The 20,037-nt window shown below is 43.6% G+C and overlaps 1 protein-coding gene across 1 annotated transcript in view; it reads right to left on the bottom strand.

Annotated features, from left to right (window-relative positions):
* ATRN (attractin) overlaps window positions 1-20,037 on the bottom strand; it is a gene marked incomplete at its 5' end in the record, with an annotated part of 140,517 nt that overhangs the window by 28,312 nt on the left and 92,168 nt on the right. Inside the window, 2 exons of the mRNA XM_083860725.1 lie at window positions 2,318-2,396; window positions 12,071-12,132. Of these exons, the coding sequence (XP_083716851.1) occupies window positions 2,318-2,396; window positions 12,071-12,132 (141 nt within the window). The remainder of the gene's footprint in view (window positions 1-2,317; window positions 2,397-12,070; window positions 12,133-20,037) is intronic.

Below are 20,037 nucleotides of genomic sequence, written 5' to 3'. Positions count from 1 at the left end.
TGGAAGAGACCTCGAAGATCTTCCAGTTCCAACCCCTGCCATGGGCAGGGACACCTTCCACTACCCCAGGGTGCTCTGAGCCCCACCCAGCCTGCCTTTGGAGGCTTCCAGGGATGAGGTATTGATGATTATTTTTAAGTACTAAAAAGACTTTCCCTTGCGTTTATTGAGAATCACTACAAAAACCTCCACCTTCAAGCTCTAAAAATCACCTTAGATAACAAATCCTTGGACGGACTTTATTTCTGGATAAAGTCTGTATCAATATATGTAATTATGGCACGACAAAGATTTTTAAACCGTTTCCTCAAGATTTACAAGTATTTCTAACAGGTGATGAATGGAACAGCAGAGATCCATGAATTACAAGATAGAGTCACTAGATAAAAAGAGAGAGAGCAAGATAAATAACAGCAAAAGACAGGAATGTGCCTGGAAAACACCACCCTGATGAACTGCCTGTCAAACAGCCACACATGTAGATTGAATTTAGACTGAAACATGCCAATACGTTGCCACTACTCCAGTTCTTTTTTTTCCTTAAAACATGCATCAGGCTGTAACTTAATTTATAGAGACATTTCTCACTTAGGCCACCCCTCAAATGCTTTAACCAAGCTCCAAAGCACAGTATTTACTTCTCGGTCTGTATTCCTCAGACATTCCTAGATAACACTTAACCCCAGGAGCCACAAGGGATGTTATGCTGACTCCAGCTTAGTTTCTTGCCAAGAAAGCGAGCAGGCAAGAAACAGCTGCCCTAGTAAAAATTTATCTACCTTCAGAGAATACAGAAAACCTCAAAGACTTCCATTATTTCCAAGATTAAGGGTTATCTGTTTGAAAAGCAGTGATTATATTCTGCAGTGGGTTCACCAGGAAGAGCAGAAACATCTGAAGCAGAAAGATGAGGAAGAGGAGAAGAGTTATCAGACATCGTCCTGCTTTATTACCAGAAAGGAGCCCCTCACATGGAATAAATTCATATTATTCACACCACTGCACTGCAAAGTACAACCAGCTACAGATTTCTGAAGATATGCAGGAAACAGGGACCTGTAAAGAATTCCAACACTGTAAAAATTAATCCCCCAAATCCTCTTGATCAACTCCTTTGTGGGAACAAACCACTCTTGAGCAGAGCAGTGACAGGGCTGGGAGTCTGCAGCTGCCAAGAGCTTCATTCCAGCTGGGAGGAAAACCCAGAGGAATGGGCAAATTTCAGCCAAAACCCCAAAGCAGGGAAGAAACACCTCATTCCTTGGGGGATCTGGCCTCGGGTGATGACATATGGATAACTCTATACAGAAAGTGCACATGAACTCCCTCGAATCACGTCTGGCTTCTCTCATTTTGCACAGAAATAAACAGATTAACATAAGATAAAGCTCCTAAAAATAATTCCAGGTGCAGCCCAGCCCCACCTGATACCTGCACATTAAATGCTTTTGGCACATCAAGAAAACCTGACGAGTGTGTGTGTGGCTGCTTGTGGCACACGGGATTTCCCTGCAAACACAACTGGTGTATGTGGGCTGAAAACAGAGGACTAAGGACACATTCCTTGTGCCACAATTGGCCACCTCACCTCGGCCACCCCGAGTGCTTTGGGTGGAACAGGAAATCAGGTTCCACTGAGAAGCAAGACAAGAAGTTGGGAACAGAAATAAATCGGGGATAAACAAGGAGGAACGACATTTGGGGGGTATAAAGCACAAAGTTATTTACGTCATGCAAACACAAAAAGTTGTGAAGCTCATTTGGACCACGGGTAGGTGAAAAGGAAAAACTTTGGCTCTAAAATTCACATTTTTAAGTAGTAAACTTAAATTTCCACATCATGGTTGGCTTCCCCACCTTCTTCTTATGCTCCTAATGTTCGAGGGAGGAAAAAACCAACCACTCAAAATATCTGAATAAGATTTAATTTAAAAATGGGGATTTGACTTCTTTTTTTAACATAATACACAAAATCTAATGTTTCTATTTTCTATTTAGAAACAGATATAAAGAATCTCCTAATTTATGTGGGTTTGTATTTATGCTGTCTAGAAATAGAAGTTCTGGGAATTCAGGATATTCACCCCTATTTTTTCTGGTGCTTCACAGAAACTGCAGAATCAGGATACTAAAATAACATAATTCGTCACTGAAACTGTAATCAAAAATATGCTGAAGGCCTTAACAGCAGCATTAGCTGAATTAGCTGAGCCTTCAATTTAAGGTTAATGTGATGCATATGTGAATAAATACACATCTAGAGAGAGCAACCACTAAAAAGTCATTTAAGGAACGAACAGCACTTTATCCCTCTCACCTCTCTCCGCCGTGATGCCCAGCAACTTTGTTTGATCTTCCAAACCACAGCTGCCACCAGGAGCAACGACAGGAAACAACTGGAAAAGAAAGGGAAAAAAAAAAACATTAAATAATGTTTTATTGCCCTTGTTCATAACATACTGGCAGCTGAAAAACTCTAGGAAATGCAAAGTTAAATGAAAAGATTGTATAATAATTAGAGATACACTGAAGAATGATAATCCATAATGATAATCCAGCACAGTTCAGTGTTGGAATATGAGGAATGACACACTTATTTTCAGGGAAAAATGTTGTTCCAAAGTTCCCTGTCTGGCTTCCTTAAGTGACAGTAAGGCTGAAAGATTTAATCAGATTCAAAAAGCCACTATTGCCTATCTCCTTTGGTACTTTAAATGAGAGGATAACCCCAAAAAGAAAAGCCCTGAAAGAAGCAGAGAAAATTGATAATTATTTCCTTTCCAAATTACAAAAAATCAGATACAGTGTAGAGCAGGCAGGCTCTTGCAGAACTACAGGCATTTCTTGATTTCCCAAATCTATATTGGTTTTCTTCAGTCAAAAGAGGGGTAAAAAAGGATGAATGGATGTATCAATTTCTAGGGAAAATGCAAGGAAGCAGACAGAACAAAAAACAGTAGTAGTAGTAATAACAATAATAGTAATTGACTGTATTGACAGCTATGATCTGATCACACTGAATACCTAATGATGTGATACTATGACTTGGAAATGCCTGTAATTAAACACCAGGATAGACAGCAGGAACAATTCCCTGAGAAATGCAAAAGGTGAGGAGACTGTTCTTATTCCATATCACATCTACAGACTACGTGGTATGAAAACTCCACAGACACCCAAAGGCAGCCAGACAGTGATGGGATTACATTTTTCAGGCTTAGGTATGCACAGAAATGAGTTTTACTATCATATTATATATAATATTAAATATTATTTATATAAAAAATATATATTATATATAATATATTACATATTATATATATATATATATATATATATAAATAAAATATTTTTTAAAATTGCCCTTGTTTGACTTGCATGGTCCTGGCACAGGGTGCCCAGAGCAGCTGTGGCTTCCACATCCCTGGCAGTGTCCCAGGCCAGGCTGGATGGGGCTGGGGCAGTGGAAGGTGTCCCTGCCCATGGAACTGGATGGGCTTTAAGGTCTCTTCCAACTCAAGCCAAATTTCATGATTTCAGCTGCAGTTTATGTGCAACATAAGCTGCTGCCACAGCTTATCTGTGTTTACCTCCTGAGTCCACCTTTATTTGGGGAAACAAGATGGAAGTCCAAAGGGCAGAGGAAAAACGCCAGCAATGGCAAAAATGCCATGAATCTCAAGCACCTCTGTTAAATTGCCCATTACAGAGGAGTTTCTCCAGGAGGAGTTTCTCAGGTCAGGGACACAGAGGAATTTGCATTGTGCCACCCACAGCCAGCAAAGTCAACGGGGTCTCCACCTTCACACAACAACACACTCCAGGCACATCAGACAGCTCCAGAAACACACACAGCAAATGGAAGATCCACATCAAAACGTGCTGGCTGCTGTAAGGATGGCCCCCTCTCAGGGAAAAAAGTGACCTCAGCAATCTGAAAACTGCTGGACCTCTTATTTTGGGTTGACTTCACAGAATCACAGAATCGTTTATTTGGAAAAGACCTCTAAGATCATCAAGTCCAACCATTGACTCTGCACTGCCAAGGCCACCACTAAACCATGTCCTCAGGTGCCACAGTTTCAGTGGCACTGTAAATAAGTCTCCCTACGTATTATTTACTCCCCTGGAGAAGAAAGCTAGAGTGGAGAACTAAGAGGATCACCTTTATTACAAAACCCCCTTTCCAAAATGCAACACTGCACAAATCTGCACGTCCCAGAGTCTTTCATTGGTTTCTCTTTCCTGCCCATTTCTGGCGCCACAGCCAAGACTTTCTTGAGAAAACACAGGGAGGAATTAACAATTAAAGACTAATAAAGACTTCTCCTAAATGCTCACCACAGTACCCTTGTATTTCAAAGGAACGGCACCATTCATCTTTGTATTGTCACAAGGAGGCAGCAAATACCCACAAAAGCTATAAAATCACTAAGGAAATAGATCTTCTCCCTTGAACTAACATCCCCTGGAAGCACTCCGGGAGAAATAAAAGGCAGAGCCTGCTGCACTCCATCACCTGCTGGAAGAGCCCCAGGGGCAGAGCAAAGTCAAGATCTATTGTTGCATTTACTCAGCCTACACCATTCTGAAATAAGTTAAAAGACCTGATGTGAGCATCAGTAGCTTTAAAGAAGAGTTTTTTTCCAACTTTCTCTGGGAAAGCAACTTTGTCGATATGGAGCCAGCAGAAAGAAACAGCTGCACACAGAGAGAAATGTGCTGGGAAATGGTTTGGAGTGTTGGGAAATGATTTGGCTGGCAGAGAGCTGGGTGAAGCTGTGCTCTGCCCTGCTCTCTCCTCAACAGCTTCAGATACATCTCTGCCAGCCATGAATGCCCACCTGCTAACAAATGACTTTAAAAATAAAAGTTTACTACAGGATTTGCTTTACCCTCTGCTTCTCTTTTTTCTCCAAAAATAACAGACTACCAAGAGCATCCTTCATCCTAGAAATCCACTCTTCACCCAAGTCTTCTCTCTGCAGCATCCCCCATCTCAAACGGCTCCAGAGAGAGCTCAGAGCTCCTTCCAGGGCCTGAAGGGGCTCCAGGAGAGCTGGAGAGGGACTGGGGACAAGCCTGGAGTGACAAGACCCAGGGAATGGCTTCCCACTGCCCAGGGCAGGGCTGGATGGGATCCTGGGCAGGAATTCCTGGCTGGGAGAGTGGGCAGGCCCTGGCACAGGGTGCCCAGGGAAGCTGCACTGGCCCCGTTCAGGAAAGTGTTCAAGACCAGGTTGGACAGGGCTTGGAGCAGCCTGGGACAGTGGAAGGTGTCCCTGCCCATGGCAAGGGCTGAAACAAGTTGATTTTTAAGTTCCCTGCCAACCTAAACTATTCTGTGGTTCTATCAGCTCTTGGATTTCCATTTTCCTATAGCCTGTGACATGTCCAGTTGGAGACCAGTTAAATTCCTCCAATAGAAAAAAAGGAAAACAGCAATCTCAGGTGAGAAACCAGACTGGAAGGAAAAAGAACCATCAAGAGCCACCTGACACTGGAGAGTTTTTCATCCCAGGGAAATCTGAACCATTTCAGTCAGGTTCTACCAAGCAGAGCTTCCATTGGCTGATACAGTTATAAAAGTTTGTGCTTACACAGCATAAATATTGCAATGCAGGGAGGAGATACATTTAAATTTTATGGACAATATTCTATTTGGCAAATGGCTTTATTAATTCATTTTTAATTATTCATTAGATTATTTAAGTACAATAAATGAGCAATGTGGTTATAAATAATCTCTCCTCAACTGGCCTCAAAACATGCAAGAAACCTCAGTTATCAGCTTTCAGAATACCACAGAGTATTCCCACACCGACACAAAAACCTGAACTTAAACACACTGTCTGGTTTTATTCTGGACTTTAATCTCCTTTTCACCACGGAGAGAATATTCTCTCTGCTCCTAGTAGCCTCAAAGCTTTTCAAACAAGTCCACTCTCATTTTCAAATGTCTGGAAAACTCCAGCAGCACTTTACAGTGATGCATCCTCAGGAGGGGAGAAGAAAATCCATCTGGTGTACTAGGGCCCAATCATTAAACCCTTGTGAGATGTTTATCCACATCAGAATTGCCTGTAAAAAATGGCAGCTTTAAACACCAAAATGCACAGCAGCCTCACTGCTAATGTGCTTTAACATATACAGGTCACTTAATAATTTCAGAAAGCACTGCCATGATTACTAGAAACGCAGCCCAAATTATTTTGATGAATTAGAAGCTATTTAAATGCTATTTACAAGTAAATTTTAATATGCTGGCGAGTTACAGGACACGTTTTAAAGCACTGGATGCATTAAACCTCGAAGTAATTGGAACAAGTATATGACATGCACGTGGTTGGCTGGGCTTTGTCACACAGCTGCCTGCAGCCCTTCAAGCCACATTCCTGACCTCATCTTTCTGCTGAAGATGGCACAAGGCTCACCAAGCCACAATTCCCTTGGTTGTGGCAGAGGAGGGCAATGGAGACAGGGAAGGCTCTGGAGCACAGGGGCACGGGGTAAACCCAGGTGGAAATGAAGCACTGCAAAGCCACTCAACCCCCTCCTCTTCTCCCTCACCCCGGTGGAGTGAGGAGGAGAATCAGAAGTAGAATTTGCAGGCTGAGAGAAGAGCAGTTTAATAATTGGAAACAAAACAAAATACAATAACATAGCTAATAATGATGTTAAAAAGAGAAACTGAAAAACCCAACCGAACAACTGATGCACAATATAACTGCTCACCACCTGCTGAGCAATGCCAGCCCCCTCCCCAAACCAGACCCTTCCAGGCAGCTCAGAACACTGGGCATGATCTTCTGAAGGTGTGAAATTTCCTTTTGGGGTCACCTGTCCCAGCTGTGATCCCTCCCAGTCTCCAACAAACTTCTGAGAAACACAACTTAGCAAACCCAAACAATCAGTGTATTATCAACATTATTCTCCCTCTGAACCCAAAACACAGCACTGAACAGCTCCTGGGAAGAAATTAACTCTATCCCAGCCAAAACCAGAACAAGTTTGATGAGGAGTTGCTGAGGGAGCTGGGAAAGGGAATGGAGAATTCCTGAGGGAGCTGGGAAAGGGCTGGAGAATTCCTGAGGGAGCTGGAAAAGGGCTGGAGAATTCCTGAGGGAGCTGGAAAAGGGCTGGAGAATTCCTGAGGGAGCTGGGAAGGGGCTGAGCCTGGAGAAAAGGAGGCTCAGGGGGGACCTTGTGGCTCTGCACAAGTCCCTGCCAGGAGGGGACAGCCGGGGGGGTCGGGCTCTGCTCCCAGGGAACAGGGACAGGAGGAGAGGGAACAGCCTCAGGCTGGGCCAGGAGAGGCTCAGGGTGGATTTTGGGGAAATTCCTGCATGGAAAGGGCAGGGCTGAGTCCCCATCCCTGGGGGGATTTCAGAGCCCTGTGGATGTGGCACTTGGGGACATGGGGCAGTGGTGGCCTTGGCAGTGCTGGGAGAGTGCTTGAACTCAATGATCTCAGTGGGTTTTTCCAACCTAGATGATTTTATTATTCTGTTCTATGATTATGGAGGTTGAAGTAGAGAGTGTTGAGAACATGGAAAGAAGGAAGTTATGGATGCTGAACTGTTAATCTTCTTCATTTTGTTAGAAATAAAGATATTTCCAAGCTCTTCATTTTCTAAAAAAAAAAATAAAAAAATGAGGGATTCAGACTGTATTTTAGGCACATATTTAGTAATGCCATTTGTGCAGAAGTAAAAAAAAATTATTTAATAAGCAACAAGAGTAAATAAAATATCTGCAGCATAACTCTAGAATTGAATTATTGCAGGAGGCCATTCCCACTTAATGAAAACACTGGGAAAATACTTATAGTCAGGAAAAACAATATACAGCACATAAAACCATCTGCCAGAGTCTTGTACTGAGCAAATAGTCCTCCTGCTCAAGTTTTTCTGAGGAACAAGCCCAATTATTTTATCAAACTAAAATTACACCATTTCCCTTCTAATAGGGGCCCATGAGGTTCGATGTGCCACCACAAAAACACTCAACTGGCAGCTTTTGTTCCATTTGTGAAATAACACCCATTACTCCAACAATCACTGAAAGGACTCGGTGGGACAGGTCAGTGCTGGATCAGGAATCACACTCTGCTTTGGGCTGGGAGGGACCTCAAATCCAGTTTCAACCACCCTGCCACGGGCAGCAGCACCTCCCACCAGAGCAGAGCAGACACTGGGCTCCGTGGGAGGGTGTTTCAAGGGCAGACAAAGAAGGGCAGACAAACAGCAGAAACAAAATGAACTGTGCGTGTGAAAACCAGAAGAGAAGTGCAGCAGAAGACACCAGAGGTATGTGGTAAATCAGTGTAACAAAGCTGAGATGAGATGGAACAGCCTGGCTTGGAGAGACCCTAAAAGGTCATCTAGTCCAACCCCTCTGCCAGAAGGAGGAACATCCTCAACCAGGTCAATTGCTCAGAGCCCTGTCCAGCCTGCACTGGAAAGTTTCAAAGGATGGGGCATTCACCCCCTGTCTGGGAAGCCTGGGAACCCTCACCGTAAAACATTTCTCCCCAATCTAGTTTCAGTAGATCTTTTTTAATATAAAGTCATCACCCTTTGTTCTATCACTACAGGCCCCACTCAAATGCCCATCCCCATCTTCCTTTGAGGCCCCTCTCAGGAATGTAGAGATCCCAATAAGGTCTCAAGTGTTCTCTGGGCTGAAGGTTGAAGGGAAGAATGGAAAAAGGGAAGAGAAAGAAAAAGGGGGAAAGAAAAAGGTGGAAATAAAAGGGGGAAGGATTACTGGACAGTAATATGTGCTTACAAGGCCACAAATATTTTCACACCTTCTGTACATAAAGGTAGGCTGGTGATTATTATCTGTGATAGGTGTGTTGGCAGACAGATGTTTTTGAAAGATAAGGAAGCACAAATATGAAATATTCACTAGAAATTGTCAAAATAGCTCAAACTATGTGCTGAAAGACAACTGTACAATCTGTAAATTTAAGAGCTGTGTTATGAAAAGCAGAGAGGAGGAAAGGGAAAACTCAGTTTAGTTGCAATTCATTAGCTTTGCAAAGGTTAACAATGGTTGGACTATCATTTCTCCTCTGGCTCCGATTATAATGCAACATTAACGACCTCAGAACTTCACCGTCCTACCCAACCTTTATCCACTGACATTTTCTCAGCTTAAAATAAAACATTCATGTGGTACAAATCAAGGGTAACACACAGGCCCTGCCTGGCTGGGTGCTGAACTCCAGGAGTCCCCCAGCCCCCCGAAATGTGAGCACAGCCCACTGATGGCAGCAGTCAGCTCCGAAATGGAATGGAGACCAGTCCTGTGTCCTGCTGCACACTGCTGGTGTTGTCTGAATGCATCATCAGTTTCCTGCTTTTCCAAACCCCTGTGCACCCCACAGGCAGCCCAGCCACTGCCTGGGACATCACAAACCCAGCAGAGCTGGAGTCTGGCAATCCAGCAGCCTACTGCAAGGACTGGACTGACCCAATTCATCCCAAATGTCCACAATGAAACTGAAAATCCCCTGTTTCCCTCTCAGGTGCACCCACAGCTCAAGGCACTGATGATGCCTCCAACTGCCCAGCACAAAAACACAGGATGAGCTCACAACCAAGTGGGGGAAGTGACTTCCAGAACACAGAAATGTGCCACAGTGTCTCCAGCTCAGAAAAATGACTCAAATTCACAGAATCACAGAATGGTTTGGGTTGGAAGTGATCTTAAAAATCACCCTGTTCCAGCCCCCCTGCCACGGGCAGGGACACCTTCCACACCTGCCACCACCCCAGGTCCCATCCAAACTGGCCCTGGGCACCTGCAGGGACGGGGCAGCCACAGCTTCTCTGGGAAACTCCTGCACTTCCTGCAGAACAGCAAAATGAAGCAGCACCCTATAAACGTGCAAACAGAAATCCACTCTAAACATCTATTTTCCAGAACAACATCTCTTCAGGTCTCCATTGCACCTAAGAAATTATACATATGCCAGTTTTTGAGTTTGGTGCTAGTGTTACCAGCTGGTTTTAGGTTTTCACAAAGTGTTTTTTCCTTGCCTCTGTTTTAGGGAGCAAATTCTCAGCTAACTGTTGCTTATTAACAGCACAGGGGGCTCTCAGATATTATTTATGGTCTGCCTTAGATCCAACAGTAATTATGAAATGTGACCTAGAGCATTAAAAATGCAAATGTTTCAATGGTTTCCCCTACACCCAGTGAGATGAATCACACTGTTCTAATCCACTGGTTAATTAGGGAGTTATAGAGACTGTAAAATAAAACACTTGGAGACAAGTACTTAGGAGTAGTGAAAGATTCAAATAATTTCTAAGGCATTATAAATGCTTAAATGGAAAACCCCAGTAAACTGTTGTCTTTTAAATCCACATGTTCTTATTCCTCAGGCTTGTTGGGATGTTACTATTGCAACGTTACTTCTCAAGGAGATCCACGGGATGGCAGTGATGGAGGAAAGGAAACTGGCAGCCTTTGGACAGGAATGTTCAGCTGTGTGTGCTCACTGAGATACATAATGCACTCATCTTCTGTTTTAACCTGGGACTGGAACCGTGGAAGGATTTGGTTTGGAAGGATCCTTGAGGATCATCCAGTTCCACACGCCCCTGCCATGGGCAGGAACACTCCCCTGTCCCAGGGACACCCCCACTGTCCCAGGGACACCCCCACTGTCCCAGGCTGCTCCAGCCCCAGTGTCCAACCTGGCCTGGGACTCTGCCAGGGATCCAGGGGCAGCCCCAGCTGCTCTGGGAATCTCTTCAAATCATGAATCTGGAGCAATCCCTTACACTGAGGAGTTTAAACCCCCATGTGCAGATGTAGTTGGGTCTGTAAAGCACTGATGGACCAGTTTTGTAGTGCAGATTTATCTTACACCATTGGAAAAGAATTAAGGAACCAACTGCTTCCCTCTTCATTTTCCTAATAAGCAATTAACCTGCCACAAAGATTTTTAGGGAAGGTGTTGACTGTGATTAATTCAGCAAAACAAATGCTCAAGTCTGAGCCAGGAGTAACCACCTACTCTGCTCCAATGGCAGAAGGTGGTGGTTCAAACCCTGTTTCCCAGGGACTGTGCTAAAGCAGATTCTACTCTCTAAAAGCTCCATATGAAAAAAAATAAATTGATATAAACCACTTGTCTCAAGGATCTGTCTGGAGCTTCTTGCTTTAATTAAATTCAGCATGAAATCTAAAGCAAGACATTATTCCTACTGCTCATTTTACACCAGGCATAATATTGCCTGGTTCAGAACAGGCTGTAAAACCTGGAGTAGTGTTTACTCCGTGTACATCCCTCCTGCAGGACTTCCCATCGATCAGGTATTGGCTTATCCTTCTGCAGTATTAACAGTCCCTGAAATAGAGGCCAGTACACTGGATTTTGAAGCTTTGAAGTGAGGGCCTGCTGTGCTTTGGAAGTGTTTCACCTCCTTGGTAGGGCTGTATTTTTTGAAGGAATGAAGAAAAGACAAGTTTTGAAATGGCTTCTGTTGGTTCCCACTCCGGGGGAACATCAGTTCACTTTACACTAAGAAATGAACTTAAAGCTGTGTATGAAAACCAGAAGTATTTGGCTTCTATTGTACTGTGACAAATGTTTGTTTTTAACTTGACACACTTCCAGAGTTCAGTTTAAAATCAAAAGCTGGTACCTAAAGAGTTGGAAATTACTCCAGAATTAACTCTTGGCAGAATAACTCCCCTAGGTTATGCCTGGTGCCCAAAGAGGTGTGAAAACCTGCAGTGAGTCACACATTATCAAAGTCAATGCTTCCTCCACCATCTCAAAAGGAACTTCTCCTTTTCCAAAAGCCTCTCCCATCTCCATCCTCCCTTTCCCTGCATGCACTGGCACGATGCTCTGGGAAAGATGGGCAGGCAATTAATTTTCTTACCATAATTCCTAATTAAATATTTAAATCAGACTGAAGATTTCCATTTTCTAGGCTGTGCTGAAAACAGGATGTTTAAGTTAAAAACCCAGACCAAGAAGAACCCAAACTCTGGAGCCCAAAACCCAGAGAAGTAACATTTAATTGTCTTAAATGAAAAGTACCTGAAAAATGTCACAAAGAACTGCACCAGGTCCATAAAGTTGCTGTGCTGTGAGAATGCAATCTGCAAAAGAAAAGCAAATTCTTTCTGTTACTTACTGGAAAGAAAATTCATATTTCAAGATACGTAAAAAGGACTAAAAATGACAATGAAAAGCACCTTTACTCAGATCAATTCATTTTTTTGAACAGTTTTTGAAAAAGAACGGAAATATTCTGCGGGAAAAGAATAAATTATAACTTCACATTGTTTTGAAAACATATATCCCAAAAATGAAGCTGATCAAGTAACTCTGTCTCCCAGCCACGTTCCAAGGAATATTCTTCAGAGCACACTGAAGAAAACACTCCTTCAAAAACTTAGAACAGAGATTTCACAGAGCTGCAAATAATCTTTAATTAAAAGTGAAAATCTTTAATTTTTGTTTACACGGCAACCCAAAATTCAATATTTACATTTCAAACAATACGCAGACAACAAAATCTCCTCGGAAAAGGAACTTACACCAAGAGCTGCAAAGAGGCATGAAACACAGAAGATGATAGACACAGTGAAAACAGCTATGGCATTCATCTCAGCTCCCTGCCCTGCAGTCCAGCACAGAGAGCAGGGAAAAACAACGGAATATTTGGGACAAAAACCAGAGGAAAGAGGCGAACAGGAAACTGGGAGGTGGTTAGAGGCAAAAGGGAAGATTAGGGAGCCTGGGTAAAAATAACAACGTGGAGGGGAGGCGAGCCAAGAGAAAAGCAACTTGTGCAATATTAGGAATCAGAAGTTCTTTCCAGGTACCTCCTATTTCCTCTGCCTATCAATCTCTCAGCACCACAACAGGATATTAACTCTTTCGTGAAATAACAGAGTCTATTTCAGAATTAAAGTGAAATCTGCACTGACAAAAGCTTTTCATGGATATCAAATCCATTTCTGGTGTCATTTGTTGTTTTTCCCCCTTAACAAACAGTACTTACGGCAACATTAGCAGAAAGATAAATCCCTCCTCCCAGCAATAGCCACATCCCAAAATGCATGAATATGTGCAAAGTGAGTCACTGTTTGGCTTTTTGTTGCTCTGGAACACTTTAACCATATTTGCTTTAAATATCCATTGTAACTTGGTGCAGAACCTGCCCCGAATAGTTTTCTTATAAATAAATTGTAATATTTTGAAGTTGAAAGTTCCTTTGCAGTGCACAACCACTCTGTGGCTGGAAAGTGAACTCCAAACCTGCTCACCAGATGCTGCAACCTCAACAGTCCTGCCTACAGAAGACAAGAAAACAGAGTTTCTTGTTGATTTTTGCTTCTGAAGTGCTTCCCAATAGTCTTCTGATTATTAAAAGCCAGCGAGCAAGATTTCACTTTTTGTGTAAAAAATCAGTGCCTGGTAACTAAAGCAGAAAGTATTTGCATAAATGGATATTCTGAAATTAATATAATATCCTGAAATGTCTCGAAGGCAAAGATAATCCTTACTGAAATATCACATTCCAAAATACAAACATGTAACACAGCCAGTATAAAAATAATAACTTTTCTTATTATTTCTAAGAATAACCATGATGCTGAGTGACTATAAGAGCTGCATTTCAAACTAAAGCCCTTGTTATGGATCAACAATCCTTTAGCAGAAAAGGAAAATTAAAAGCACAAAGGAATCACTAACGGGCCAGTCCCCTGTGGACGACCATCAGGATCAGGTGCTGCAATGGAAACCAAAACTTGCTCCCATTAGAAGAAACAAGAATCTGTTCATTTTAAAATAAGAGTGATTCTATGGAAGATTAATGAGACTGTTACCAGAGAAGGGCTTCTCATTTTGTGATAACTGTAGGAAACAAAACAAAACAAAACAAAAAAAATTAGGTTTATTTCACAGAGAAGCATTACAAATGCTTTACCAGTGGTGATTCTTTTCTCTTCTCCTACAAAGCCCAACTGATGACCTACACCCCATACATGGATTAAAAAAACCCAGGTTGTTTCTACAATTTATTCCTCACAAGCTGAAAATACTTTGTGCTATCAAACCCGACCAATCTGTGTCACAGGCAATTTGGTCTTATAATTGTTAATGGTTTGCTTACTTAGAGCTTAATTTCCTCTAATATAATCTGTTCCCAGGATTTAATTAATTCAGTTACACTGAAAGTTTGGTTGGAAATAGCTGTTGAAAGTAGGCTGTTCATTCTGGATCCACAAAAAATATGGCAGCAATTTCCCAGCAGCCTGGATTTTTAATTAAGTTTAACTTATTGTAGCAGATTCATTTATCCATTCTCAAAACCCAAACTCTGCAGCAAAGGATGAAGCAGTTTAACTGCAGGAAAGCTCCGTGGGGCTCGTGCTGGGGACCTGGAAAGCCTCCCCCAGGTACAGGGCAGACCCTCAGCTCAGCTGCTCAATCAAATCCTGTTTCACACCAAAGAATCCCAGGATTGTTGAGGTTCAGGCTCTGAGTCCCTCCCCCAGCACTGCCCTGTCCCCAAGTGCCACATGCACAGGGCTCTGAAATCCCTGCAGGGGCAGGACTGGACTCCAGGGCTGGACACCCCTTTGGGGAAGAAATGTTCCCTAAAATCCACCTTCAGTCTCTGCCTGGGCACACCTGGAGTCACCTTCAGCCACTCCAGCAGCACCCCCAGGTCCCACTCCAAGAGCAGATCCCTGACTCTCCCCAAGCCATACGTGGCTTTCAAGGATGTTTTATACCCTGTTCTTAGGAATAACACAGCACCCTCAGGCAGAAGAGATCAGATACTTAATTATGTTAATTCCAAAGAATATTACAAAGGTTGTGTTTATCTTATCTGGAAAGGCACCCTGGAGAGCACAACCACCTGTACTGCTTTTCCTATTGCCACACGATTTGAAGTACCAAAAAAAAATCCACCTGCTTTCCAGAGAACCAGAAGTAGCTGGCTGCATGGACTGACAAAAATTTATAACAAAGAGCTTTACATTTTTTATCATTTGATTAGCATAAAATGTGAAGCCAAGAAGAAAAATTGGCTTCCTCTAACTAGCCAACATCTAAAAATTACACCGGTTTTGAAATCAGTACACACAAATTTCAAAGGAGTTAATGGCAAATGACTTGGCCACAAAATAATACAAGCAAAGGCAAAGTGTATTTGAACCCAACTGACATTTCAGTAACAGCTGGTATTTCAAACTCAAAATATTGCTGGAGCTAAACTACAGCCTGTGACTGAGAGAAATTTTGGAAAACCAATTAGAACAATTACATACCAGGACTTGGTTTGGATAAGAACCAGAGTTTGTTCTTCAAGAGAAAAGAAAATTGAGAATAATTTTGAGATAACAATTTTGTACTGAAGTAGGCCAACTAAGAAATAAGTTCACCTCAAACCTGTATATGCAACATACCTAAAATTATTTAAACCTCTATTTTGTGATCTACAAGTGTTTTGAACTATTTAAAAACAAACTGAGTTTGACATACCACTAAGGAAAAGCAGCCCACAACCAAATAAGAAATTACATAGAAATTTTTTGTTAAATCCAGCAAGAACCACATTTGGGTAACTCCTCCCATTTAACTGCAATAAACAGATGTACAGGTAATTCATCACACATAACTCTTTCCACTTGTGCTGGAAGTCACTTACGTTTCACAGGAAGCCAAACTATTCACCAGAATGGGATTAGGACAACAACTTCTCCAAACACAAATGATTTCCAATATTATACATAACATTAGCACCCCAATCTAAAATTAACTAAAGAACTGATAATGTAATGGTTGGGGCTGTTGCAGAAACTCTGGAAGGATCTTCCAGGACCTGAAGGGGCTCCAGGAGGGCTGGAGAGGGACTGGGGACAAGGGATGGAGGGACAGGACACAGGGAATGGATCCCACTGGGAAAGGGGAGATTGGGCTGGGATCTTGGGCAGGAATTGTTCCCTGGCAGGGTGGGCAGGCCCCGGCACAGCCAAGAGCAGCTGTGGCTGCCCCTGGATCCCTGGCAGTGTCCAAGGCCAGGTGGGACATTGGGGCTGGAGCACCTGGGACAGTGGGAGTGACCCTGGGACAGTGGGAGTGTCCCTGCCCATGGATGGGCTTTAAGGTCATTTCCCACTCAAACTATTCTGAGATTCTGTGAATGTACTGAAGAATATTTCAATTATGGCAATTTCATGCCATAATTTGGTACATTTTGGGTCTCTAAACACTTGAGAAAACACAACCAACCACAGAGAATAGTGATTCCACAACTGTTTTACCTTGGTAACAACTCAGGATTATTGATGCATTATATTTCTATCTTTCTTCACAAATTGATAACATGACTAAATTCCCACCAGTAGTGCCTTCCCTTTTATTCCTATTTCATATCAGGGATGAGAAAAAGAGAAACTAAAAATTATATTTTGCACAGGACATGCACCTAAAATAGAACTGTGTAAGAAAGGAAAATAAAAAGCCTAATTAACTTCTGAAACTAGAGGAGCCCAACAGAGACAGCACAATGTGAAGCTGGCTCCAGAGCCTGGGGCTTGCTGTGAATTCAGAAGGCATCAAAAGGTGCAACTGCTACATCCATTAACCTCACCTGGCAGGTGGGAGAATGCTACAGCCCTCGTGGTTCGAAAGTCTACAGGACCACACAGAAATCTGGAGGGGTTTGGGGCTGCTTTTTGCTTTTCATTTCAATCTAGTCCCAGCACCAAAGTTAATGAACAAAAAGCAGCAGGAAAAAGTGGAAAGCTGGGAGTTCCACAGGCTTCCAGTGAGAGAAAGCCACAAGCTAAATAAGCTGCAGGTGACATTTATGCACCTCTATTTCTTCCCCACACCTCCACTGTCTTGTCTGTTTTTTCCTGTGGTTAGAGGCAAGGATTCAATCTGACCTTGGCGAACACAGACGACACTTACAGGACACCGTGGCCTGAATGCTGAGTGCCTGTGCCTTTCTCAAAGGACCTGCTGTAAAACAAAGGGGCTTTAAGTATTCTTGAGCAATGCCAAAGTCATCAAAACATTCATTTTGCCCTCTAGAATAATGCTGGGGGGGAAACAACTCCTCTGCTCAGGAGTGTTGTCATTCCCTGTTCCAGTTCTCTCTTAGACACCACCACCGTGTGCTCTAATGACACTCACGGCCAAGATCCATGGTCTGGGTGCTCTCCACTCCAGAGGAGCCAATTCCAAGAGCCCTGGCTGGGAGGCTTGAGGAAAGACTGTGCCAACACAGCAATCCAGCTCCAGCACCTGAACACAGCCCCAGTCCTGCCATGTGCTGCTGCTTCCTGTGCCCTGTGAACATCTTTAATGAGCCGTGCAACTCGTTAAGGCAGTGGAGAGCTAATCATAGGAATGGAGGGCAAAAAGCCTTTCAAAAACAGCCCTCAGAAGCTGGGATTTTGGAGCTGACCCTGCTCACTGAGGGATGAGCAAACACAGCAGGAACCTGAGATGAGCCTTTTTCAGGCAGGTGGCTCAAACTGTCTCAACAGTGTCAGTTCCAAGTGACACTTTCCAGAAGGAAGCCTTTGTGCACCTCTGCAGATGATCTGTGGGATTCAGACACAGATTATGACACCCAAATCCAGGGTCACAGGGCTATTTCTATCAGCCCTTTACCCTCAATGGAAACCTCCTCTGTGATTCAGCTGACCAATGAGGTGTGTAATAATAAATAAAAACAAATATTACCTGACCAGTTCCATAGCAGAACATAAACACTGAGGCACACAAAGACATCTATTTGTAGACCCCTAGATTTAGATAGTTTAAATTTCCATGGTGCATCCTTGCCCTTGGTTTCATGGATGCACTAGAAGCTCCAGTTGTTGCCTCAAGAGGGGTATCATCTATTGCAGCTGCCCTGGGACACCTCACTTGGCCTCCAGCTGCTGCTCCAGAGTCACAGAATGGGCTGGGTTGGAAGGGACCTTAAAGACCTCATTCCAGCCCCTTCTACCAGACCAGGCTGCTCCAAGCCCCACCCAACAGCTTTTGGGTGAATCCACACCCCGAGCACACCACAGAAGCAGAAGGACATTCTCTTTCAGAGGCACCACAAAGCTCTGTTTTAAATGAATAGCAAAACTGCACCCAAATTTGGAGGTCAGGTAGCAAATTTAACCCGATCCACAGGGAAAGATTCTCTAGACAGAAAGTTAAACCTTAGGTTTCAGAGAAGAAAGGATCTTAACAGGAGTTAATTGTAACTTGAAAACCTCTGACACACAACGAGTTGAATTGGAGCTTTGTTTGGAGGTGGGAGATCCCAGAGAGTTTGTAATGCACCTGATGGACATGTGGACATGTGGACATCAGAAGCAGCCCTGGAAGGGGCTCTGAGCTCTCCCTGGAGCCTTCTCTTCTCCAGACTGAACACCCCAGCTCTCACTCTGTCTCCAGAGCAGAGAGGCTCCAGCACCTGGAACACCTCCGGGGCCTCCTCTGGACCAGCTCCTCATCCACTGAACAGTTCACCCATAAAATTCATTTTTCTCCAAATCAGAGAGAACTCGGTGCAGCTGAAGAGGTTCCCATGCTCACATTTGCATTCTATAACAAGCAAAAATAAAATGCTCACTCAAATTTGATTTTCACACCTACTACTCCGAGTCACTCTGCTCCTGCGTGAAGGATGAAAGAGATTAATGACTTACTCCTCACCTGCTGCAATATTAACTGAGCCATTGAGCTTTATGGCACAAATACTCGCTACTGTGCAAATATAAAACCCGGTTCACTTCTGAACTTATTCTGAGATGAAAATCGATTTATATTCCAATACTGTGCTGCCTTCCTGCAGTAGTCACAAATCTTCACTTCTCAGCTAATTGGCTGCAGTCAGCAGTTGGTTCAGAAATGCCAATTACACGTGTTTTGTCTTCCCATGTGAACTCTCCCGTGTGGTGCGGAACGAACACAGGCATGACTGTCTCTAAATTAAAAGCGGTGCTTAAGATGTGGCCCCAAATTTCACTGCATCCCAGAAATTATCACACAAATCTGACAAATGAGAAGTATTCGTTCAATAAACAGCCAGGGGTGGAATTGTGATGCTCATCTAAATTTTAGAGTGCACTAGAAATAAAATTCAGGGAAGTTCCATAACTGAAACAACAAACTCAGCTCAGACCCTGCACACGTCCACAGGACAGAAACACACCCCAGGAAAGCCAAGGCAGGGCCAGAAAAAACTCAGTTCTTCTGAATACTCAGGGAATTCTCCTGAATTCTTCTGAATTCTCTGAACTTCTCAGTTCTTCTTTCAGGCCACTTACAAGAAGAAATGCATTGAGAGGCTGGAGCGTGTCCAGGGAAGGGAACAGAGCTGGGAAGGGGCTGGAGAATTCCTGAGGGAGCTGGGAAGGGGCTGAGCCTGGAGAAAAGGAGGCTCAGGGGGGACCTTGTGGCTCTGCACAAGTCCCTGCCAGGAGGGGACAGCCGAGGGAGTCGGGCTCTGCTCCAGGGAACAGGGACAGGAGGAGAGGGAATGGCCTCAGGCTGGGCCAGGGGAGGCTCAGGGTGGATTTTGGGGAAATTAGGGAAAGGGCTGTCCTGTCCTGGCACAGCTGCCCAAGGCAATGGTGGAGTCCTCACCCCTGTAGGGATTTCAAAGCCCTGTGCATGTGGCACTTGGGGACACGGGTCAGTGGTGACCCTGGGAGGGCTGGGGAACAGCTGGACTTGATGGTCTTAGAGGGTTTTCCAACATAAATGATTCGGTGATCCTGCAATTACAATTATTCTGGAGACAAGGAAACTCTGAGGTACTTGGGAAAAAAAAAAAAAAAAAAAAGATCCTAAACCTTGAGACAGAAGACAAGTCACCAGCAGGAAAACACTCCAATCCTCTTGACTGCCAGGTCCTCAAGCACCTCCCTCCTGTCCCAGCCCCTGTGGTGTGGATGCGTTTGGGAAGGACCCCCCTGCATTTGGGAAGGACCCCCCCTGCATTTGGGAAGGACCCCCCTGCAGTTGGG

The sequence above is a fragment of the Zosterops lateralis genome (assembly GCF_965231275.1).
Source record: "Zosterops lateralis genome assembly, chromosome: 5".
Lineage (NCBI taxonomy): Eukaryota > Metazoa > Chordata > Aves > Passeriformes > Zosteropidae > Zosterops > Zosterops lateralis.
Note: the sequence above shows the minus strand (reverse complement) of the source record. Positions and strands in the feature narration are given on the sequence as shown.